The 26635-nt window shown below is 32.1% G+C and overlaps 2 protein-coding genes across 3 annotated transcripts in view; both read left to right on the forward strand.

Moving 5' to 3' along the window:
* The first annotated feature begins 12423 nt into the window (after window positions 1–12423).
* On the forward strand, window positions 12424–13501 carry LOC118181716 (NPC intracellular cholesterol transporter 2-like). Its single transcript, XM_035350910.2, has one exon. The coding sequence runs from the start codon at window positions 12542–12544 to the stop codon at window positions 12986–12988; it is 447 nt and encodes a 148-aa protein (XP_035206801.1). The 5' UTR covers window positions 12424–12541; the 3' UTR covers window positions 12989–13501.
* A 146-nt stretch (window positions 13502–13647) lies between these two features.
* Window positions 13648–26635, forward strand: part of LOC118181722 (NPC intracellular cholesterol transporter 2-like) — a 30077-nt gene continuing 17089 nt past the window's right edge. Inside the window, exons 1-2 of one of the 2 annotated variants that reach the window (XM_085824925.1) lie at window positions 13648–14515; window positions 26193–26248. In XM_085824925.1, the coding sequence (XP_085681051.1) occupies window positions 14494–14515; window positions 26193–26248 (78 nt within the window). In that variant the 5' untranslated portion in view covers window positions 13648–14493. Of the gene's footprint in view, window positions 14516–24050; window positions 24144–26192; window positions 26249–26635 lie in introns of those variants that run through there. The other variant, XM_085824926.1, reaches the window with a different exon arrangement.

Genomic DNA, 26635 nt, shown 5'->3' on the forward strand with positions numbered 1-26635 from the left:
ACAAAAATACTTTTTTGGCATTTTATTATTAATTTTGATGTATTAACCTTATTTATTATATATCACATTTTTCGCATGCCTCATAAAATTCAGTTCAACAGCAAAACCATAAAGTTTTTAAAAACATCATAACTTTAGAATTCCCGATAGATATTACCGATAGAAGGATATAACAAAACTTTTATTTGCTATGAATTCGACGCATTAACCGTCTATTTTACTTTTGGAATTTAATCTGATAATTCCCTTATTTCCCTTGACATTTTAATTGTCCGCAATAAATTTGATTGATAACTACTGTTTACAGCATTGCGGAAAACGGTTTCTGCCTATTTGACTCTCTGTGCTAAATCATGTTACCATATTAAATGAAATGGCTTTCTTTTACATTTATATGCATCTTGCTCTCAAAATTAATTCTTCTACAGATGTCTTTTGCTCTGTCATGAAATGAACAGTTGCCATCAGACAGCGATCTTTTTCAACAGTCATTGATATAATCTTTAAAAATTTGGCACTGGGCCATGAAAGAGATAGCCTGCTGTTAGCCATAATAACCTTGTTATTATATTTCGTTACAGTTACAAAATCGTTCGGATTCTCCAGAAGCTCACTTTTAGGTCATTTTCTCACCTAAAGTTTTTCTCCTCAATGGCTGACATTTAGCCGACTTAAGTTTGGCCACTACTACCGGACGTAGTGGCCACTTTGCTATTGTGGAAACACCTAATACGTGGGCCACCATTAAATCATGTGAAGGGACGAACAATTACAGTCATGCCTTGTCTGGGATTCGAACCCGGGCCTTTCGGTATTGGAGTAGGCTCCCTTATCTACAAAGTAACAGAGTTGCCCAGCGTAAACTGAAAACAATAATTGACTACTGTACTCGCAATTACTCTTCTGACGCTGGAAGATAGTAGCCATATAGTACAAACTTAGTCGTATCATTGAACTGGAACATTTATTAACCTGAAAACAGATTAATTGCTCTGAAAAGCCTAGCACTATGCACGTTAGAAATATATAAGCTAGTTCAATGTGTCAGCAACAGAGTATGTATGTTCAATGTGTCAGCAACAGTGTATGTATGTTCAATGTGTCAGCAACAGAGTATGTATTTTCAATGTGTCAGCAACAGTGTATGTATGTTCAATGTGTCAGCAACAGAGTATGTATGTTCAATATGTAATTTTGTATTTATGATATGCCAGGTTTTCATACACAAAGTTTGTACTGTACCTGAATGTTGTACTATATCTGTACATGTTTATATCTTTTATTTATGGTACCTAATTTATACTAAGGATCACGCGTACCTCAATGGCATGCTTCTTGTAAACTTGAACTATCATGATAACGTATATGTATGGGTGTATATACCAATATGAGTGAGAGTATGTATACTTCTATTTGTTTCGGAATATTTATGTATGTAAGTGTGTATATATCTGTATATGAGTTTGTATTTATATGTATATACATATATTTTAATTGTACTCATCTTCAAGTGCCTTGTATGCACATGTATATATTTCTTTGTACATTGTTGTACTCTTCTTCAAGTGCCTTGTATGCATGTGTATATCTCTTTTTTTCATTTTATAAATGTCGTCTGCTCAGCTGGGGCTGCCCAGGGCTGCGGCCTGGTAGCTAGTGGTTGACTCCCGCCGAGTTGGTAACCAATTCTGCATGGATATATCTATACCTGGTTCGGAAGCCAACTCAGCAATTTACCTCCCTTATCCACTATTCTTTCTCGGCGGCTTTTCATCTAACGCTAAAATTCGTTGTTCGATATTAAAGAATACTTTTTCTCTTAACTTGGAGCACCACTCGCCAACGTGGTAGCCTGTCTAACAATTCATGACGCGATATAAAGAATTTTACTATTCAATTTAATTAGGATGTAAAATTTTAAATGTTTAAATACCAGCCGTTTCAGAATTCCAAATATCTTAGTTTTTCACGTTTCATTAGTATCTTCCTAGAAAAATGACACTGCATTCATTTACGATATAAATGCTGTCGCCACTAGTTCCGCTTCGCAAAAGCTTTGTTTTGCTAAGAGTTCTGCAGCCTAGACCTTTGGCAAGTTTAAGCTCTCATACCGCATAAATGCAGTAAATTTTTGCATTCTGCGAATATGTTCAAAAGGATTCCATTTGCCAACTTAATAAACTTTAATAACCTTTTATAACTGCAATAACCCCCCGTGTACATATCTTTAGTACTATTATTAAAATTTAGTTTAACATTATACTCCTAGTATTTATTACATTTATCTGTTACTAATTATGTTTACCTATTAGTTTTGTTACACTAAAACATATATTCAACTTAATTTGTGAATTTTAAATTGTATTGAAACTATTAGTTTGTTACACTAAAACATATATTCAACTTAATTTGTGAATTTTAAATTGTATTGAAACTATATTGTCTAACTCTTTATATGCTAGTTCATTATTTTTAATAAATAATGGATGCGGGGTGTACCGTGGGATTGCACAATGTACCATAATAGGTAAACTTCAGATCCTTTGACAGCATCAGTTGCACTTTCCTCAAATTTTGTTAGTAAATTCTTATAAAACTTGCAGCATTTTTCTAATAGTTGGAGAAGGCATTCCTAGTTGATCCATGGTACATCTCTTGTGTCCCCCATATTTTTGCCTGTACCTGTACCTGTCTGATCGCCCTGTAATTCGATAGAGTTTTATTGAAAATATATTTTAACCTATGGATGCTTTTTTGCCCAATTTCAAAGTTTAAGATGACATATCACAGGCTGCTTCGTGCCACGTAAATTGTTCTGTATGATTGCGTGTTAGAGAAAAATTCTTCTTGTCATAACTTATGTACCAAATGGTAGCAGGGACTTCATAATCTGATAAAGGAAATTTTGACATTCAGAGATTTAAGAAAAATGTTTAATTAGAGAAGTATATATTCTTATTAGTCTATTTTCATAACGCTCCATTCATTAATGCATATAACTAATTCCTAAATTTTTAAATATTTTGTGCACAGCTGATAAATTTTGTTACTGGACAGGCAGCGTTGAAAAATCTCCTCATCATAATCTGCAAAGGTACACCAAAATTTGACAATTTATTATATGCAGCAGTAAAACAAATTGAAGCATCTTGATTTATTAGAAAATTAACATTTTCACTCGATTTTACTTTCTTCTTATTATTTTTATAATAGATGCGTTCTCTCTTTTTCATAACTAAACATTCTTTATTATCTTTTTTTCAATAAATCTTTCTTTAATTGTTTTGCTTGACTCCTGTGCTGTGTCCTTAATGCATCTTTATTTCTCGGCATTTTGTACAATTAGAACGTCTCTCCCACAACCGCTCGCTGTCGACTCCAACAAAGAACTGAACGATGTTATAAACTAACTCGTTCGTTCGCCCCCTGTGACGTCATCAAAACATTGTGTATTTTTGCCTAAAGTTTAGAATCTAGTGTGGCCCAATAACAATTTCAATTTTCAAAATTTTTGTGTTTTGTAATGGTTTTCTTTGCAGTCAAATAAGCCATAAATGAAAACAACACATTTTAGGGTTATTGAGATATAAGTGTTCTACTAAGATATATTTTGCATCTTAAAATTCTTTTGTCCGAGGGACCGTCAATGAGGAACGTAATCCTGCTTTGAAATGAGAAAACAGAATATTTTAACTATAAAATGTATACCCATAAAAACAAATCTCGTGTTCGATAAAGCCAGTCATGCGGCTTAGAAGAGATAAAAGCATTAAATCTTATTGTAAATATTGTAAATAATGATTTTGCTGAAATTAAGAAGCCACAAAAAATTTCAAGTGAAAATCAAAAGATATAGGTGAATAAATAAAAGGAATTCTGTTTCAGATAATGCGATGAAATTCATTTTAAAAATGATGAATGCAAACGTTTTTGACTTATAAAACTTCCATAACATTTTTTAATTAATTGCTGTTCTTCTTTTCTTTTTTCCTTCTCTATTTGTTCTACAGCCTTTAGTTATATCGGTAAGATTTTTTACTCAACAATCAGTAGTTACTGGCTTAAATAATTTTTTGTTACTTTTTTGCACTTTTTGAAGCCCTTAGTAATCCCTTTGCTTCAGAGGTTTTAGTATTCCAAGGAGGGTGAGGGAGAATGGAGAATCAACAGAGATTTCGTCTTTAGAGAAGGAATATTTGGGGCGGAAAAGACGGAGGATGGTGGACACAAGAGCGGGCTTTAAATTGCCATGCCAGCTGTCGAATACCCTCAACCAAAACTTGCAATCCTTGCTTTTCCTAGCCACTAACTTCAACGCGAAGCCATTACGCGCAGCTGCTGCAGTTTGTGGCATAGAGTCCTGGTGGGAGCGGTAGCTATATCAAAGGAAAACTCTGATCTGTTGCGGACAAAATTTTATCTTCTCCGAAAACTTTTCCTTATTTAGGATCCAGAATAGTAAGCAACGGTTAAGAGAGAGAGAAGGTATAAACACTTTAGCGAAGTAAATAGCGCCATTACGTGATACAGAGCAGTATTTACAACAGGCCAAAAATTCTGCTCGAAAACTTAAAGTATTTCTGCCGCTATAACAGGGAATTCGCATTTTGTTAACTTCGCATAAACCGCCCCGGTAAATTAAAAGTTATTTGAGTTTCGCACGCTATTTTAGAGATGAGCCTCATTTGTTCTTGTCTACTACGTTCATCGCCGAGAAGAGATGCGCAATTCGGGGAGGAGAATGCGCACAGGTTTTTAATCTAATATTTTTATGCCTATTAGGTAAATACGTAAACTTAGATGGTTTTTAAATATGGAGGATATGATGATCCAATCAAGTGCTACAGAGCTTTTATAATAAGCTTTTCCTTGGCATCTAAACAGCTTGTGTGTGATAAGATGGTATTAATTTAAACATAATTACGTAAACAATAGCTTAAAAGGGCCCCTACCTTAAGTTACGAGACAATTTTTAACTTAAGTTTCTACCAACTCATTACATAATTTTAAAATATGTCCATTAGCTAATCTGATATTTTAAACGTCTTAGGCATTATAACTTAGATCGCGGTAGTTTATTATATTGCCCAAATGAACGTATTTTTAGTTGCTTCAATGTATTTTAGCTGGAACCAGCTTACATGTTATTTATTTATTTTGTAAATTTTGTTCATAAACTCTCACACTAGGACTAAAATAAAAGGAAAGTAAATAATTTAAAGCTGTTAATTTCTGTTAATTTGCTGGAGTGACATACAGGTCCTGCTGTATTATGCTTAACTTGTTATATATTCTACCTTTATTTAAAATTAGTAATAATTCAAAATTGAAGTATTGAAATTAATAAGTTCAAAATAAGCTATAACGAAAAAAATACGCTATCATGTGCAATTAATTTACAGTATAATGGAAGAATAATGAAGTAAGCCAAACTTAAATTTATATGGCAGCGAAAGAGCAAAAATAAAACACCGTAAAATAATAATTAAAAAATAAATAAATAAAACATTCAGAGCAAAAATAATTACGACAGATATCTGAAACACATGGAATTTCAAACAGAAGGCAATAAAAAATCAAAGTTATTGAAAAAAATCAAAATCAAATTGAAATGCAATATTTCTCGGGACATATTCAGAAGATGGTTGCTGAAAGGAGACATTCTCCCTCCCCCTACGGACTGGTAGCATGAAGGAAAGGAGAGGCCCCAACTCGTTTCTGTCGTTCGTTTTGTCCCAGCAGTGACACCCCCTTGCTTATCTAAGCATTCAAAGTTTACCATTAAGATCAATAGGTTCTGACATGTTCAGACCTAAACGTTTTGTAATTGTGTCATAAAAGTAAGTATAAGTGCATGCATTTCTTTTCCTGCAATATTTCAGAGTCCTATCAAAGTGAAATACTGTATTTTTTGTTTTATTGTGTATAAATTTCAGCTTTTGACGTATATTTTTTAAATAAAAAATCATAACCACTCTATAATTAATGCTCTTTGTCTTATTTCAAATTACAGCACTTTTTTAATTTAATAGAAAAATACGTTAAATATTGCTGCTGAATTCCTATTTCGATGTACTTAATTACTTAACTTTTCATAATGGTTTGGAGAAGCGATTAATTTTTTTTTATTGATATTTTTTTTTTTTTTTTTTTTTTTAACTTTTAACTAAATTGTTATAAAATGTAAGGAAATAATTCTTTTAGTACTTATCAAAAATTTCTTCTGATCCTTGAAATGAACAGTACACATTTTAAAAATTTTACTTCGATAGTTACGCATATCCTTGCCAACACCTTTTAATACATTGTTTTCCGGTACGAATAATTCTTGCTCAAATAATTTTATAAATATGTTTGTCAAGAGAATATAAATTTATATTTGCAGGTAAATGTTAAGGTCATTATTTATTTAGATAATATTTATAAGCATTATGTACTTAGATGCATTTAATAGCCAGATTTCTTCACGCTAACACTCACTAGAGTTTATGACTGTGTGGGATTTTATTTAATTTAATCAACAATTGATTTTATTTTGGAAGCATCCTTTCTCATAGTCCTCGTTTTCAACCCATGCTTTCTTGCCAGAATGAAATTAGAGTTTCGCTTTCTAACAAAGTAGGTTAGAAAACTACCATTTAAACTGGCGTCTAAGTTACTTCTGACAAAACGTCTTCTGCAGAATGATGGAAGTATATAATATACAGTATAATGGAATTTCGGCCTCGTTGTTTCTCTACTACTTAAGCGTGCTCTTTTACGGCGGTGCATATTCATTGCTGGTTACGTTTACGTCGTTATTAATAGATTAGTATATCTTTGTTTGCAAGGATGAATCATAAGATGATACACAGTCGGAATATGGTTTTTGAGACCACTGAAGACACCCTGATTCCTAGCATTCGAAGCATTTGTATGTTGATTTTCTGTTCTTACAAGGTGGGAACAGACTACACGTTTTTTCGTTTTTTAATTTTTCATCTTTATTTGATAAATCCATTCCCTTAATTTCATTCTGTCCAGGAATTCATCTAATTGTTATCTTCAGTTTCCTTGGCAGAAATTGGAAGTTATCCTAAATTTCAGCTACACATTAATAAGTTGATTTGCTAATAAAGCATAAATGTTTTTCTTTTTACTTTTGCAACATAAAGGTATGACTGGAACCATATCAATTAATTCACAGCACACATATCCGATATTCTAAAAAATATCGCCAAAATCGAAAGCTGAGTTCGTCGACCGTTTCAGTAAATAGAGCACTTCTTGTCAAATTCATCAACGCCTCTTTTTGTCAAATTGTATAACTCTATAATTTCTGGTTTCTCAATGTTACCATCGTTTTCACAGCTATGGTGCACTGATGAAATGAAAATTACCGCTTTTGATTTGGGGAACATAAGAAACAAGCGTAACTTCATTTGTAAATCCGCTCAAAGAACTAGATATTTTTGCCTTATACTCTTGAAATTGTTTTGGGGTCTCCTTTTATTCTTTTTCAATATACCTACAAATGTAGGACCTCTGTCGTTTAGCTAATCCATTAATTCATTCAGGAAAATCAATTGTCTGCAGTAATGTTTCTATTTCTATATTCCAAAGGTTCAATCATTCGGAGCACTAATTGTGTGCGTTTACTACATTTTTTTTTCTTCTTCAGTAAGCCCATCTCCATCACAATCATTTCCGCAGTAGATAAGTGCACTATAAAGATAATTGTTCCTTGCATCACAAAGGCACATTTTTAGTTCAGATTTCGCCGGTTTTTTGGGCATATATATTTTATATTTGCTGCATCCTCTGAATTCTACTAGCATCTTGTCAACACAGGCTAATTCTCCAATAGAATACATGCGTTGGCAATTTCTTATGAATGCATAAAAGTTTTCCGATATTGGAGTTGCTGTGTCAGTTTCCATACGATAGTTTCTTGTTTTAGAGTCCTTAAATCGCAAGCAATTAAATAAAAATAAAAATCTCACTTTAGAAGTAACGCATCTAAATATTTCTCAACCTGTACCGTCAGTAGCAAATAAACAATCAAAATCTTCACTTTTTGATTTGAATACGGCAGAAGTCCAAGGAAGGCTTTGATTTCTAATACATTATTATCCATCAATTCATACCTATTTCGATCAGAATATTTCCTTCTGCAGATGCTTATTTTTACATTAGTCCATTTCACGACCAGGCTGATTACTCCTTCATCAAAAAGCAAAGACCAAGTATGTTCGAGCTCTGCTCTAGAGCCTATTTTTGCAGGTTGTTTTAGACCAGGGAGCTGAATAATTATGTTATGCTTTGGTGTTCGTACCACCAAATTTGTTTCTTTTTGGCACCATTTGAAGTGATGTTTTCCATAAAAATTATTATTTTGTTCACAGTCATTAGAAAAACTATCATATTCATCTTCAGAAAATTCAGCTTCACTTTTGCTTTCTCTGTGAATACTACATGATTCTTAAGAATCAGAGTATTCTATGCCAGAAAAATTATTGTCAAGATATTCAGTTTCTTGTTGAGATATATGGGACGTATACTTGAAAAATTTGAAGTCTTATTTATCAGTTTTACGAAAAACAAACATCAGATAAAGAACCTCTGTCGTCCACTAACACTGGTACGCATCTGCCTTGATGAGCGATGTCCATGATAATTTAACAAGTAATAAACGTGGTAACTGAAACCATAACACATCCGCTTGTTTCGGAAGAACAACTGTTTGGAACAATTTTTCTATTTTGTCAAAACAGCCAGTCACCACAGATCGTTTTGGGGTTAACACAGGGAAAACTTGTTCTCCATTACAAACAAGCTGATAGTATTTGATTGATTGAAAACAAACAACTTGCAATTTTTTCGAAAGAAGGAAAACATCGCGTGCCTTTTTTTCAAATAGTAAAGCAGGCAGAGAAATTGTCCAAAGGTAAACCAATAGTGCATGTCCAGGGTTCTCTATTTTCACTTGTAGCACCTCTAAACCACAAATAACTTCATTCATTATATCCACTAAGTTTAGAGTTTTTGAAGCTGAATCATTTTGAATTGAGGGTTTATTTTGAATTGAAGGTAATGAAAATAATCTTTCAGTTTCTGCAAATATCACCTCCCGCTTAGTCGAAAACCGATCCTTCAATAATTCCCACGCTATGATATAATTCTTATTATCGCTACTGCCTACACAATACGACAGGCATCTGCTTTTAATAAAGATTTTAAACACTGTAACTTTTGAGCATTTAACAACTTGGAATTACTACACGCGCATGCATTAAAAAGGTCACCAAACGTAATCAACTCCTGCGAATTTCGGCTAAGTGGTTGGCGAGATCCAATTTAAGTGTCACAAATTTATCTGTTTCATTTTAAGATGACTTTTCTAGATTTTCTTGAATGCTGAAGTATTTCTCAATGTACATTCCATATCATTTTCCTTACACTTTATATATAACTGATCAAATATGTCTTTCATTTCGCTGCTAAATACATTGTACTGCTTTAAAAGTAACTGGCATTCATTTATGCAAATTTTGCGTACTAACCTTGTATTTCGTTATTTCTGAGAAATTCTCAGTCACACGATAGCTCGAAAAGGAAATTTATACATCACATGGAGACCGCATAATAATGTATAATACTTTTATTGTTGACAATATGTTTCAAGTTACACGGAATCTCTTCCACAGCTTTACATTCCTCGTTACAGCCAACTCCCACTATGAGATAGGCAATTCAACCCAGCGTTTCAAACTGGAGGGCAGCCTCTCCTTCCTTCTCTTGCTTCACTGCAAGCTCTGACCACAACCGCCTCACTGCTTCTTTGCAACCATATGAGAGAAAAAATCTCATGACGTCACTGCTTATGACAGAAAAATAATTTAAAATCATTTAACATGTATCAGAATTTTTACGCAAAAAATGCGCATAAATATAAATTGAATTTAAATTACATGCCTTATTTTTAACACACACTCAAAAAGCAATATATGTTTCAAGTAACAACACCATGTGATTAATAAAATGAGTCCCACGAATGGCTGGTTGGCTAAAACCGCTGTATTTTAGAACTTCTATCCGGGTTCTTAACCCAAGCAAACGGGCTGGCTGCACGGTTGGTTTTCATAGTTTCCTCTCATGAATGATGTAAATATGTGCTAGTTTTCCTTATAAAGGTTTCCACGAAAGATTCTGTCTTCTTAGGCAGATAACCTTCGCATTCTTTGTCACATTTAATAAACTTAACCTCAGCTATAATAAACTTAACCTCAGCCTAAAAGTATTTTATCATAATAATTTTATATTTACACTCAGCCATCAAGTTTCAAACTTTTGATTTAAAATACGCTTCTGTATACATTCATAATCAAATTCAAATTTCTTAGTAAATATATTTTCGAAGAGCATTCAATGCATCTGTTAGCAATTTTGCACAATTCAATAGTTCTCTGGTAATACTATAATAAATAACAACTATCCATTTCCCATTTAAATATGAACTCATTGTCAAGAGATCGCACTCTTAATTGCCTTAATCTGCATACCAACTTTACATTATACAATTAATCTAAATACGCGAACATCTGAAATTTGCTTACTGGATATCAATATAATGTTACGAATTTTTCATAGTGTAAATTTAAAGTTCTCGAAATCGAATCGTGTCAGAGTTACATCAAATGGCTAAAGAGCCGCATGCGGCTCGCAGGCCGCTGTTTGATGATAACTCCTCTCAGGTAGCCTGGTTCTTATTCAAGTTATTCACAGGGATTGTGACAAAAATGTGAATGCAACTAACCCGGTCATCGAGGTTGGAATTTGGATTGAACTACCAGTGTTCAGTGGTCTTATCTGCTTGGCTAATGGTGAAAAGCCTAATGAAAGGAATCATTTTTTAGGAGAAACTATCACCAGTATTTGAACATAGATCAAACTACCAACGTTCTATAGTCTTACTCTGTTGATCATTGGTAAGAATCAAATCAATACATATAATGAATTCGCGTATAATGCATGGAGCAAAAAAACAATAGTTATTTACGTTGGAATGAAGTCAAAGCGAAGAATTTAAACTTAGACTGAAGGTGTTATGTCAAAAATAAAAGAAAAAGAAAAGCAAAATTAAAGGATTTACTTTAAAATTTTATACGATGACTTGCAATGAGACTGCAATCTGCTTTAAAAGTGAATTAATTATTATATAATGCCAGAATTTTCATGTTTAGATCGTTATTGACAGTATCAAAATAATATCCCTGTATAGATCTGTATAATTTTAAAATTTTGCATTTATTGTTTATACTGTTTACAGCTAAGTTCCCCCTTTTTGTAATATTTACGTTTCACGGAAAATTATTCAAAAACTTTATAAGGTATTTCTCCCGCCTTCTTAGCATACCTTCGTAGTGTAGAGGTCTGCACGCTGGGCGCGTATTCCAGAGGTCCGTGGTTCGATTCCCGGCGAAGGCGTTGCTCATTTTTCATCTTTCCTGCTTTAAAAAAATACCTAATGTCTCTACAAAGTAATTATAATATTTTATCATTTTCAATTAATAGCAAAGATCATTTATACGCATATAAAAAATAATAAATGTTGAATATACAATGAAACGTGTGGAAACGGAATTCCCAAGAGAAACTAATGAAATAATGAACGAGACATGAACAGCTATCAGTTAATAGTTGTGAAAAATAGCTTTATTAGAATGTCACTGACTTAATGCAGCTTTTAGCATGGAAAATATTTAGAATTTCCCATGCAAAAAGCTGCTATTTCTCTAAATATGCTTCGTATTTTAATTAAATGTTGCAGTGTTAATACATTCCACACATATTATGTATGTGAATATCATTAAACTGAAATTTAACAAGACGGAACGAAACGTGATCTTCTCATTTCTTTTATTACTAACTTTTGTTGTTATATTATTCTTAGGCACCACGTAAATGATCTTCTAATATTAGTATTTAAAAAAGAAAACAAAAGTATGAGGTTAGCGTATTTAATAAAATATTCTTCAAAGCAGTAAATACTGCAAGTTAGGAAAATGACAAAATTTGGTTTTCTAATAAATTTAAAAGATTAAAAGTAATTTTTAATAAAATAGAAAATTTATCCAACGATAACCCAAAGTTTCCGTGGTAGCCGAAGTTCAAAATTCAATGATCAAACTCAATGAATGGAGCACCTGTCTTCTCGCAAAAGAAATCGATTTTCTGTTTAGGAAGCTTATCATGTCCTTCAAGCCGTTCAAGGTTATTCTTGCACAGTCAGACCCTTCAGAAACACGTGAGGAAACATGTTTATGTAGATGACGTATCACGTAGGAGTGGCGAGACTTCCGATTGATTATCGAAGTACCGAAGTCCATTGTGGAGATAACACCGTCTTCACATTCCGCGGCATATGATGATTTTCTCAGAGGGAAAGATACTTGTTAGCTTTGCGAAGTGATATCGTTAGTATATAAAACTTAAACTTAATAATTTGAGGTCTCTTTAAAAAAAATTGCTGAAGTTAAAACTTCTTTGTTTGCAGCTCGCGATGGATCGTCTTTGCATAATCCTTGTTCTCTCTGCGATTGCAGCCCATGTGTGCGTTGCATCGAAATTTCAAGACTGTGGTTCAGCTGCTAAAGTGAATAGTGTTACCATAAGTGATTGTCCCGATTCTCTTGATGAGTGCCCATTAAAAAGAGGTACAGAAGCCAGCATCAGCATTGGATTCAAATCTAACTCCGAAACGAAGACCCTTAAAGCCGTCGTCCACGGTATTATATCTGGTGTTCCTTTGCCATTCCCACTTCCTCAACCAGATGGCTGCAAGAGTGGAGTTTCTTGTCCAGTGCAGAAGGGACAGTCTTATACCTACGCCAATAAGCTGAAGGTGAAGAATTCCTATCCTCCATTGGCTGTTAAAGTGAAATGGGAGCTGAAAGATGAGAACAACAATGACCTGATATGCGTGGAAATACCATGTAAAGTGCAATAAGGAAACATCTACTCATGATCTTTTTTTTTTTTTTTTTTTTTTTGTGTGTGTGTGTTTTTCTATTACAGTGCAGTGCTAAAGAAGTTTAACATATATATAGTTTTTAATTAATTCGAACTGAGATATGCTACGGACGATTTTGTGATTGATTCTACCGTGAGTTTTAAACAATATTCTTCTTCAGAAAATTTGTTTTAAGTTATGTGGAATCAGCAATGCCATTAAAAACTCAGGAAATTACCATAACACGCTGAGTATAATTTGTTGTAAATAGCAATTCATATGTGACAGATCATTCAGTACAGAATATATTACAGTGCATAACTTAAAATGTTTTTGTTTATTAATGATTAATTTATGCTGTTAATTTATTCCGACTGTTTTGTGTGTTTATGCAAAGCGAACCATTCAAGAATGTATGCGAACCAGACAGTATGTGCATAGTATTAGTATATTTAGGAAGATTTGGATACCAGCTAAATTTTAATATTAATAAAGGTTTTATTGAATTAAGATGCATTTTTTTCATTATTGCCATTTTGTGTCTGTAAATTGCTAATTAATGTGTATCTAAGTATGAAATCGTAAAAATGTCTATTAAAAGATTTTTATGTTTAAAGAAAAATGTATTTTGATATTATGTAAATTAATAGTATAGGGGAATGTTTTTGTTTATGAGATATATTCTGTTCAGGTAAGTATTTTATCAATGAATATTCAAGTAGATATACACTTTATTTTTCAAAAGTGAATCACAAATGTATAGTATAGGGGGATACTTCTGTCTGTGAGATAAATTCTATTCAGATTAGTATTCTATCAATAAATATTCGAATTGATACATACTTTATTTTTCACAAGCCAATCTCGGGAGGAATTTAAACTCCCTTCTAGGACACAGGAAAATAATTAATTTTCACTTGGATCATTAAATTGTATTTAAAATAATTTTCCTTGAATTTTAAATGGTATGATAGATATATGTATATATCCTTAAAAATTTTATACACTTAAGAACGGTTCTGAATTGTTTCGCAAGGCATAGCTTTAAATACTTTTCTTTTGAAGCATAAAACTCTAAAAAAATAAACATCATATACTTGAAATTTCAAAAAATAAGTCCACAAGTTACACATTAACAAATATGCTGTGGTAAAAGTAGAATGTGATTATGTATGTATAGTTTGTCTGTCAAAACCTATTATTTATGTATATCACCATGTCGAGATAATGACATGGTGATATACGGAGCGAATAATTTTTTTAGAGATAGGCTTTCCATTATTATCTGGTACTTCCTAGGAAACTATATTTTTCTTTGAAAATCGGTGATCACAATTTAAATTTCCTAAGAAGGTTCGGAAATTTTATTTGTGGTCACCGGATTTCAGGAAATAAACGTTATCCAAACATTTAGAAGGAATACTGAAGAAACCAATGTATGAAGCATTTTTAAAGCTTACATATGCAACAACTATGAGCTTCACAAATTAAAAAGTGAAAGGATGTGTGTTTACAAATTAAAAAGTAAGCGTATATTATAATTATCCTTTTTGTTTATTACATCTTTTAACTTCAAATAGAACCTGAAATTAATTTTTATGCGGACTTAGTAGCATAAGTCCAGTTAAAAAAATTTTGTGATAACCATTTCGAGGTTATTTTAATTCAAAGCATTACATTTAATTTTCCTATTATGAACGGTCAACAAGGTAAGCAATGATTTTCTATTTGATGAATTTATAATAGTTCTATTATTCCATGAATATGAACCAGCAATTATTTAAATACAGCGTCATATAAAAATAAATGTATGATTAAATATGGAATATTATTTATAACATACATCATATTTTGATTAGTTAGTGAAAAACTTTAATTCTCGCATGAAAAACAAATTAATGAAATAAAGACGAATTTTCTTTCTTGTGTGTAGAAATGCCACGAACATTTTACGAAGCTGTAAACAGTAATTCCTTAATTTATCATTAATACTGGTTAAGGAATCTGTTGATTTGTATATTAATCTTTCTCAATCAAAACTAATATTGAACTCGATTTCGATAGTGTTGTAACAGTACTAGCATTTTAATAATTCTGATTTATGCATATGGCAATGAAAAGTAAATCACTTATATGTTAGATAGAGAAATTTTAATACTGAAACTGTTTTCTAGAGGCTGTTTGCACATTTTTAGACGATTTTCATCGTAACTGCAGATATATTTTAGCTAAACTTTTCATGTTATAAACGTTCCATTTGATAACCCTCTTCTTCATTATTATTATAATTTCTTCTAAGTCAATAAAATCTCTTTGTAGTATCAGAAAAGGTATTTTATTCCATCGCTCCCGAACAGCTTTCAAAAGTCTGAGGAAGCTGTAGGTCGACGTTTCGACAACCCGCTTTTTACTCCAGAAGCGCAAAGATACATTGTTGGTAAATTGGTGGTAATTCAGTTAGAGATATAAGTGAAGTGTATAATCTTGATACCCGTTTCTTCCATTTTTTTTCCAAAAAATTAACAGTACATTTTGACGTGTCGCTGCTTTCGTTTCCTTGATAGAGTTCTATTGATTGATCACAATGTGTGTAAAGGGAAGGCATTTCATATTTGAAAATTGGGTATAAAATACGTTTTCGATAATATGTGGAGTTGATCTTAACACTTTGTCTGTTCTCTTTATTTTTAATTTGCCGTTATACGAAAAACCGGCAACAATCATAAATCCCTTAGGAAAACATTCTTTAGATTCATTGAACCATGTTTTAAGGGTTTTTTTCCCTCTTCTTTGATGATAATAAATGTATTTCATTTTATTTCAGATTTAAGTACGCCCAAAATTCGTCTATTGTGATAATATTTATTCATTATTGTCCAGATAAATGTTCTGAAAAAGAATTCTCCAGCGCGTTCAGCGATATGTCGTGGAGAAAGACGATGCACATTATGTTTCTTCGCCTTTTTTTAAGATTCAAATCAACATTATTCCCTTTGTTTACAGTCGACACTGAGCATTTTAATGATTTTACAACTGTCCTTTGACTTGGTGGACTTTCTTGTAACATTAAAATTCTTACTTTTTGCAACATTCGAAACATTCCGTTTTATCTTCGGATACATATTTGGAACAATTTTTCCACTTGAAGCTAAATTTTGACATTTTTAGCCCGAAAGGCTATTAAATTCGTTTTGCCATTTTCCGAGGATTCACTTTTCAAATTGTTGCCACCAACTATTACAGCCCTGTATTATATTTAAACAAATTAAATCATTAAAAATATACATAAATATATGTATATTTCTCCCATTGTGATAAAACAACGGTACGTAAAGACATAAAATTTTGAATAACGTAATCCTCCAGCAAATATGTCCATCTGGAAGCCCTAATTTTAAATCTGTTTTATTATTTATTTCATATTTTGTGAGACGTTAAAGAATTTTTGATTAAGAAACTCAACCATTTCAAAGCTAGGAACGGCAATACTGTACGGAAAAAAAAATATTTTATCTCCAGCGCGCGGGACTGTGTATGGGAAATTCTAAAGATACGCTCATTTAAAAATTATTTTGCGATATTGCTGTCGAATTGAAGTTTATGATTTAAGTGCGAAGAACATGATATTTAATAAATAAAGGTAACAAACAAAACGTTAAAAAAACGTCCGTTTGGGCGTAATGTAAAATCTGAAAGCTTTCAGATTTTTTTTTCCTTTTCGTTTTTGACAACATTATCTATTGTATCTCGCCTGGAGAAAGATCTGGTGCTCTAGCAAACCAAAGCAATATATCGTAGAACATGTTGGGTTACAACAGCGGTATAAAAGCTAACGTAAAACACCCTCTTGAATGCTGTTCATGAATGGTAGCAGAACAGGTTGAATCATAGATTTTACAAATTTTCAAAAGACTATTATATCAAAATTTTAATGATTAAGGGTGCATAGGAAAACCACGAGAGTGCTCCTGCTGTCATACGAAGTTTTTCCCCAGAACATAATTCTAGGTGTAGGTGCAATGTGTCTAGGCCGCAGAAAGGTTGGTTGCAGGAGCTCACCTGGCCTGCTTCTAACCGACACACGGCCATCACTGGCACTAAGGCAGAACAGGCGTTTATCAGAAACATAACAGAACTCCACTCCGTCATATAATGAGCTCTAGCTTGACACCACTGATGTCGCAAACGGCAGTGGTTTGTAGTCAGTGGAATGCACACAACAGGGCGTCTGGCTGGGAGCTGTCCTTCAAGTAACCAATTTGTAACAGCTCGTTATGTCACTGTGGTGCTAATTGCAGTTCGAATTTATGCTGCAGACGTAGTACAGTACGCCACAGCCATACACCGAACACGGTTGTCTTCTCCCTCAGCAGTGCAGTGTTGACCGCCCAGAAACCGGTCTTCTTGAACCAGTACATTCCTTTAAATATAGCTGCTGATAATCATACACAATGGATACATTCCTGTTAACTCTTTCTACAAAATCGCTTAAAGAAAATCTACTATCTCGTAGCTCTATTAAACGACCTCGTTCGAACTTACTGAGCTGTTGATAATGACTTCTTCCTAAAAGCATTCTTGAATAATATCAACTTAACTTCATCAAAGCTCAGCGATAAATAACACTTCTGCGCCTAGCGCGAAATTTGAATAGACGCCATCTTTCAGATATATAAATGCGTCTACCAAATTTCGAATCAGATAGTGCTGCTAAACAAACGAATAAATTAAATTTATTCGTTTGTCTAGCATAACTCCCTCTTGAAGATTTTTTTGTTCGTCAGTGTATAGTAAAAAGATTAAATTTATTTGAGGATGTATCTTTTGATGGTACTATAGGCATTACTTCCTAAACAATGCATCTGTTAGGAGATAAAAGTAAATAAGTATTATGCAATATAAACATGTAAAAAAAAACAATGATACTGCATAGCAAAGAGTTTCAGTTAAGTAGCCATAGCAGATAAGGACTTATCGCAATACTTGCGTCTGGATCTTTGTTACAATTTACTCCAAATCATATACGGATTTATTAAAATAAATCCATATATGATTTAAGTATAAAATATTTGCTTGGCTTGGAAGAAAAGAGTATAAGTTATACTTGTTATTCACATCTCTATCATGCGTAAAAATGGACACCTGAACTGCCTAAACATCTATATCCGCTTTTTTATTTTCTTTTAAGTCGATGCAAATGATGCTACTTTTATGCAAAGTAGCAAGAAATACTAAAATACCGTCTTTCTACTGCTTTTCATATTCGATTCTCTCCATCTCATTCTAAATAAAAATTGAAATAAAGCTATATAAACTTTTGCTATAAAAAGAAGAACATATTGCAGCTGTAATTCAAATCAAGCAAATCACGAGGAAAATCCAACATAACTACAACTGTTCTGCTGATATAAATAATCTATTCGATATTCGTATTTGGTAGACGACTGTAATGTATTTATGTGTAATTTCAAAAATCTAAATTTATTGCAAGCGAGCAATAAATTTAGATTTTTGAAATGCATGCTTGCTTTATCGCTCGTCAAATATGTATGATTTACATTATATCCTGCTTCGATGTAGGCATATACTATATTTTACTTTTTCAGTTATTTGAACAGAATATGTAATTTTGAATAAAAATTCACTATATGGAATGTAACGGACATAAAAATAACATTAACGACCGACTGGGAGTGGGGAAACAAAAAACTAACTCATTGCTGTGGGATTTGTTTTTGTCAGCACTTAGCCTCGCTAATTTTACATGTTGAAAAATCAGGTGTCTGCATTGAAACGATGATGTTATCGATTGTTAAAGGATTTAATTTTGCATAAAATATGAAGACAGAATATATGAAAATACATAAAAGGTAGGTAAAATATGTGAACACATTTAGATAGTAGAAGAATTAAATGCAGTTGGAAAAATACTAACCATTCAATACATTTGGGGCATGGATTCCAACTCACACGTATTAAGAACTGCAGTAAAAAATTTCGCTTTAAAATAAGTTTAAGAAACTGTAGAAGTGTTATTTAAATAATATCAGCAGATATTTTTGGCTTCATAAAGGGAGGCAGTTAATCATCATTTTATAATACATGCAGTTCCTGTTAACCTCCGTCTGAGAGGCTCGTCATGATGCTGTCAGTGAAGGATTGAGTTCTGCTTGTGTAGGCTTTGCTTTCACAAGAATGGTGATCGTAATTTAGCCGCCCTGAAGAATAACGAATATAAGACGCAAGCTCTGGTCCAAAACCTGTTATTTTTTGTGTTTAGAAATTTTGGGTATGTCTTCTGAAATGGTTGCTTTGAATGGCCACAAAATATTCCATGGCCATGTATTTTCCACTTTCATGCGAGCAAGAAATTATAGGAAAAACGTGTATCGCATTGACAGGTCAGCAATAATGAATTCCTGAACGTGCTTAATTTAGAATGCATAGCATTGCAGGTTGTTTGTAAAGCTATACTGACCGTGTTGATAAGCATGTGAAAACATCGGGCAGTTTTTCTTACACTACACATTCCAACATTCCTTCTCATCTCTTCTTCCAATGCTATAGCAACATCTTCTACCGACGTCGAAGCTATCGCTTTCTTCATTCTTCCAAATGTCATGTCAAATGAACCGTTCTCTTCGAATCTAAGGATCATCTTCCGAAGACCCCTGAAGGCCCGTCCGCAAGAGTACGCTCGCGACGTAGTTGACGCAACATTTTGACGCCGGTGTAAATTCGCGTGACGCAGAAGACGTAAAAGTGTGTTCGCTCCTGCTCAGCTTTACGTCCGTAACGTGAACGAACAGCCAATAGCCGACCGAGTTCTTATCACGTGTCATAATCAGAAAACCTTCTTGTTTACCCGTTTCAATATGGCGTCAGAACCACACAGAGATGTGTTTTTGCTTAGAAATATCATAACTATATACAGCAATAAAATAATCACATTTTTCACGCCATCTTCAGGTTTCTCAAACCATACATATTGGTATAAATTTCAAATTCTCATTAAAGGGAAAACTGTATATTTATTAAGCAATGATCCGACCAGTATATCTATACGCTTCATCTGTTTATAACACCGTAAGTAATAGGAACCTAAATAATTTACAGTTTCTATGAAATCAAAGTTTCTGCCGTACAAAATTCTCCTTAATTATTATAAATATTGGCTATATCATGTGTAATAAAAAGCTCTATAAATATCCCAATATTAAATACACCAAAACTAACTTCAGCAATATAACAATTTCTAAAATAAAGCAGTTGACTGTGAAAGAGTATTCAATAAAATACAATTACGAAACCTTGGAGGAAAGTTACAACTTGTGTCATACAGCAATTATTTATTGAAGTTTAATTAAATTACCTTTGCAGTGACTTCTACTTGTTACATTATTTTTCACAAACATTGCTATCACAGATAGCTGAATGGTCAGCGCGCTGCATTGCAAATGGAAAGGTGGCCTCACCCGTAAACAATATATAATTCAGATAGCTTTTCTCATTTTGAAACGTGTTTCTTATATTTCATCATGAATCATTAGGTTCTTATTTTACCTTTTATTATTATTATTGTTTTTAATTTAGTTTAAAAATGTGCATTGCAAATAGAAACCCTTATGTAATAATATATCTGCATCTCTTTATCATGTATCATCTATAAATGATCTCTTTATTTTTACTTTATTGCATATTTTATTATGCACATAATTTCTCGTAAACTGTCCAAAGTTTGAATCTCATTGTAAATTAAAAAAATAAAGAAAGAAAAACAAAAGACCAAGGGAGGGGGGAGTTAAAAAAATATGAAGTTTGTTTTATTATATGGTGGATGGTGTATATAAAGAGAATTAAGTAATTTAAAATTTAATTCTCTTTATATACTGTATTCCAAACCAATTTTATAAATCCTAATTTTCATACAATATAGAATTTGCAAGTCTGTCAAACTGGTTGATACTCATCCTGAAGAAATTAAAAAACAAGTAATATACAAAAAATATCAAGTCAATTCCTACTTAAATCTACAAAAAATTAAAAAATACAAACAAAATTATTTTGAATTAAAAATTAAAAAAATTTAATATGTGAAAAAGCTGTATTAACATCAAGTGTCATCCACTACAAGTTTAAAAAAATTGTATTTGAACTTGAGTGGATGAAAAAAAAGTGTTTTATTAACGACTGAAAATTTGAGCAAGATACACGGAGAGTGTGGGCTAATAGTAGGAATTTAATAATTCCGGATATTCATTTCCGTAAACGAGGCAGTAAAGAAAAAAAATCTCTTTGAACAGGTCGCTTTAAATAAATCTTTCGGAACCATTCTCGTCATTTTTTTGCGGTTTTGCCTCTGCGTAATGAAGTAAAGTTTCAGCTATCAAAAAATCATCTGATTTCGGCAACTTGCCGCAAACATATAGAATCACAGCGAAGTAACAAGATACAGCTCTGTTGACGCTATATTAGCGCCAGGTGATTTTTGTGAAAAATAATTCTATTGGTAAACGCACTCTTCGCTAGCGTACTTGCTTGGACGCTTTTTCGCTGGTAACGTAAAAGCGCATTCGTCAGCTACGTTTCGAGCGTAGTCGTGTGGACGGGCCTTGAGAGGCATTGGACGAAAGTCGCGTCTTATACAAATTAATGTAGAACTTCTCTTTGTCAGTTGAAGCATATTGGTCTTTTAAAAAGGCTTCACAACCAGAGCCGCATCCTTCATTAACAGAGTCATAACAAGCCTATCAGGAGCAGAATAACCGGAATAACTAGATCTATTCCGTATTTGTATTAAGTCTGTATTATATGGTGGTTATGTCACATCTCTTAATAAAAGTAGAGCGCCATTTATTGATTACGTTTTGAATTTTTTGGCCAGAGAAATTCTTATCGTGTTATGTGTATTCATATCTTTATGACCAGTGGTTTCTGTTTTACAGCCTTCTGAATTTTGTCCCGTTAATTATCTACATGAATCTGCGCCTATCTATGATCTTCATGGCTATGAAGGAACATAGATGAAATCTTTGTTACGCTTTGAAAATATGTGTAAAATGATAACAGATGATTAATATACGACGTTTTAACACTTAATTAGAGTTATCAAACTTCCGGGATTAGCCTGGGAACTTCAAAACTTATAACTACGTCCGGATTTTGTCAAGAAGTCTCTAAAGAAATTGATTAAATTGTCCAACTAGTCAGGTTTGCTGTGAAATACATCAATTTTAACAATATATAATTTTTATTTACAACCACTATTTTAAAACAAATTAATAGTAAATAATTTAACCGCTATTTAATTTAAACGAGATAATTTAATTTCCTGAATGATTTATTGACTTATTGATGCTATTTACACAGTTTTATAACTACAGGAGTTTAAACTTTACATTTGCCAATCAAGTCACCATTTTAAAGTTTTACAATTACACATTTTTCTTCGTTTTTCACGGGAATAATCTCATTTATTAACTTAATTTTATATATATCATGTAACAAAAAAAAAAAAAAAAAAAATGGTGTATGTGTGCAGACAAGCCTCCACATTTATTCAACATGAAGTCTGTTCACTGCGACCGCTCAATGAGCGAGATTCACCACTACAATCGGTTTTCTGTTTCTTCTGCTGCTATACTCCGAAGGGGTAGGATGTGCTTCTGTCTGTTCTCACCGTAGATGACGCATGTCTACAATTTGTTCTTTTTCGTGACTTTCTGATGACCATCTCCATTAGTTTCAAGAGAATGCATTTTGTCAAAAAAAATAATAGTAAGTGATATGAAGATTCAACTAAAATTGATCTAGATGCTGACATCTGCGGTAAATGAATGATGTTTTACGACTTGAGACGTTCTCGAAAGGAATTCCCGTGCACGTGTTGCGTCTTGTTGTGTTTCCACAAAAATATACTGGAATAATAATTCAACTCCTTCGCTATAAAAATTGAATTTTGTTATCATGTAACTTTGTGTAACGAAGATGAACTGAGATTTTTTAGATCGGAACTTTACGCATTTTGTGTACGAAAGGTTAGGACTCAAAATGGTAGGACTGATTCTTGCTGCTGCAGTAGTTTGCCGTCCATTGTCTTCTGTCTGGATATGTTTTCTTGATTTATACTAGTATTAATTTAAGATTCCACGATTTCAAGATATAATAAATTTCTCGTAATTCACATTATTTGAAGTGTCATCCTTTGGGGTTAAGTTACTTTAATTCCACATTTTTTTCCAGATCACACACTTCTATCATCACATGTTGCACCCATTTATTATTACAGTATGATCCATGATATGTTATTTTGAAAAACAATTTTTTACTGAAGTAATTTTGTTCACGAAACACTTTTCAGTGCATTATGATCTCTTAATCCTCTTAACTTACTTTTGTTTTTAATAAATTAGGCATGCAATGCACATTTTTTTCTCAGTCATTATGAACACTTAATGTTTTTCATTTAACAAACAAAAATTTTTAAAAAATGAACAAAAATACAAATTGAAAGTGTATCATTTTAACTGATTTGTGTTGTGAGATTTTTGTTATGCACCATAAGAGTTTTCTTGAATCTATTCCACTATTTCTTTAAAATATTTTTACAGTAAAGCTTTTTATTAAATAAGATTTCACATTTAAACAGTGGAGAATAAGATAAAAAAGTAATCCTTTTTTATGACAATACAAAAATGCTTAAGTCAAAAACAATTAAAATGTAAAAAAAAAAAAAAAATTAGTCACATTTGAGGAATGGATTTTTCTGAAGTGAGTATAAATTTTTTATAGTATACATGATTCACTGCATAAACACTCTCATTCTGTGAAAGGAACTCTTGGTTTCTCATAAAAATATTTACTGTTTATGTTATATAAACTGTTATTTTTCGCCCCTCCCTTTAAGACTGTTTTTAGTCTAAGTTTAGTTAAGTTTGAGCTTATCATTCCTGCATCGTCAGACACTTCCGAAACAGGTGAAGAAATAGCCTGATTGCGTATCATGTAGAATAGTTATCAGGCTACTTTCCTTAGTTTAATAACCAAGGACAAATTTAAATTTCTATCATACAAGCAAATAGCCAGTCACTAGTAGAACGACTCTAGTCGATAGAAACGGATTTGATCATGAGAAATACTGTATCATTGTGAGGTAATTTATGTTGCCTATTTTTGGTATAATATTTGGGAACTATTTTTAGTGTTCAATTACATTTACATAGTTTCATTTAACAAATGTTTATTAATGATAGAAGAGTTATTTTACGTATTGCAATTCAGTAAATAAAAAATCAATTCAGTAAATAAAAAAAAAAGTTTTCAGATTTTATATTGCGCACAAGGGGCTTTTTTTTAATGTTTTAACGTTTTATTAAATATCATGTTCTTCGCACTTCAAATTTCAAAATTATTTTCATATATATATATATTTTTCAAATTTCAAAATTCTTCTCACTTTTAACATTTAATTAACAGCAGTATCACAAAATAATTTTAAAGAGCATATCTTTAGAATTTCAGATACACAAGTTCGCGTGCTCGAGATGAAAATGTTTTTTTTTTTTTTTTTTTTTTTTTTTTTTTTCCCGTACAGTATTGCCATTACTCGCTTTGAAATCGTTGTGTTTCTTAATCAAAAACTCATAAATGCTTTACAAAATATGAAAAAGATAATAAAACAAGTTCTAAATTCCAAATTTGGGCTTCCACTTGCCCATATTCGGGTGGAGACGTACTTTATTGAAAATTCGATGACTTTAGATACCGTTGTTTTATCACAATGCGAGAACCATATATATATTTATGCAGATTCCTCGTTACTTAATTTCTTTAAATATAATACAAGACGATAATATTTGATGGCAACAGTTTGAAACGTGAAACGCCGTTTATAGTGAGATGCCAAAAAATGCCAAAATGAAATTAATAGCCATTCTGGGCTATCGCTCTTTGGGCTAATAAGCAGTAATGTTGAACTTGATTAGCGTTTTAAAAATGTAGGAATTAAATAAAGGGTTTTAGAAAATCTTCATGTTATTTTCCTAATATAAAATCGCATTTTCATCCTGATGTGGTATTGCCAAATACGTTTTCCGATTGTTCGAGGTAAAAAAATATAAACATTACGTAACTTGCCTTTAGAATATTACTTGTCTGTTAACAATTGTTCAGTATTACAGTAAACTCTATTAAAGTCTATGTCTTTGAATAATATTTTTAGTATCTGACATATAATTAAATGTGTATTACAATGTTTATACAGTAAATTTATCCGTTTTATCTCATCAGTTTATTGAATAAGGTTCAGTTTTTTAAATTTCTTTTAATGTGTGAAAATTCAGCTTCGTTTGAATAGTACTGCAACACTAACTACTATTTTTCTCAGTTTTGATAACAATAATAAATTCAAGAATGACAAATGTTTCATAATATAATGCTTTGGAAATTTAACAATGATGTAAATTTAATCCTCAAAATATTAATTAAGACACAATAACACGCCGAATAAAAATCTTTCTGTTCTAGTTAACGATCCTAATTCCAATCCAAATTTGCCTTCGGCGTTTAAAGAAATTATGTTTTAATTCTGATTTCACCAGCAGATGGCGCCACTTGCTTATTCTTGTCCAGGCTTTCTTATCTTATCTAATCATTATTTTCTATCTTGTTCATTTGCGGTTTTGCAGCTGAGGATGGTGGTTCGGTAAAACCATCGAAACTAGTCCTGTGAAAATATTGTAAATATAACGCAGATTTTTGTTGTTTGACTTCTGAATTGCCTCATAATATTAGTTATGATATTTATCTAATTTCATATTTGAAACCAATTTAGATATATTCTGAGAATTTTTTTTAAAAATAAAGCGAAAACATCTGATAACCTTGATAATTAGGGGAAAAAAAGGTGTGGAAAGTAATAGCGAAAGGAGAAATATGGAGAGAAGCAAGTTAAAGAAAAGGGCAGAAAGCTGAAAAAATTAGTTGTAATACTGCTGGCTTATGTAACCAAAATGACTAATCAGAATTTTAATGAATTAAGAAAATCTCATTGATGTTTACAAAATACGTCTAGTTTTGTCATCTTAATACAGATTAGTTACTTACATCATAAAAACAGCCAACTGGAATTTTTTTTTTTTGAAAAATAACTGCTCAAATGTAGTTGTTTGCAAGATACTCTACTTCTTTTTCATGTTTTCAGTTCGCTTCCGAATTTTATTATTGAAGAATGATTACACAAAATCAACTGTCTATGAGGTACTATATTTTTTATTTTATTTTTTTATATATGTATTAGTGACCTGCATAAAAATGTGTTTTCAGATACTAAACTTTATATTTTATGTGTTAAAACTTGCTGTAGAATGTTACTGTTGAAGAAAGATTACATAAAATTAGCTACTTTAAATAACCATATTTTCTCATTTTTGTAGTTATTTCAACATATGTATTACATGCTTTTAGAAAAAAATTACATTTCAATTAATACTTTAAACCTTCTACATTAAAAATAATTAAGTGTAAAATTAACTACCAGTAAATGCTTCTGAAAGCTCTAGCTTCTGAGCCATTATGACGCTTCTAATTGATTACTGATGTGTCAAAATATGTTGCGAATATTATAGGTATTTGCATTCTCTGGCA

This window comes from Stegodyphus dumicola, chromosome 10, assembly GCF_044657685.1.
Source record: "Stegodyphus dumicola isolate Sdum_Otavi_A_Nest chromosome 10, ASM4465768v1".
Taxonomy (NCBI): domain Eukaryota; kingdom Metazoa; phylum Arthropoda; class Arachnida; order Araneae; family Eresidae; genus Stegodyphus; species Stegodyphus dumicola.

What these genes read in the sequence shown, in the direction of transcription:
- LOC118181716 (XM_035350910.2), top strand. Translation starts at nt 12,542, where the DNA reads ATGGATCGTCTTTGCATAATCCTTGTTCTCTCTGCGATTGCAGCCCAT.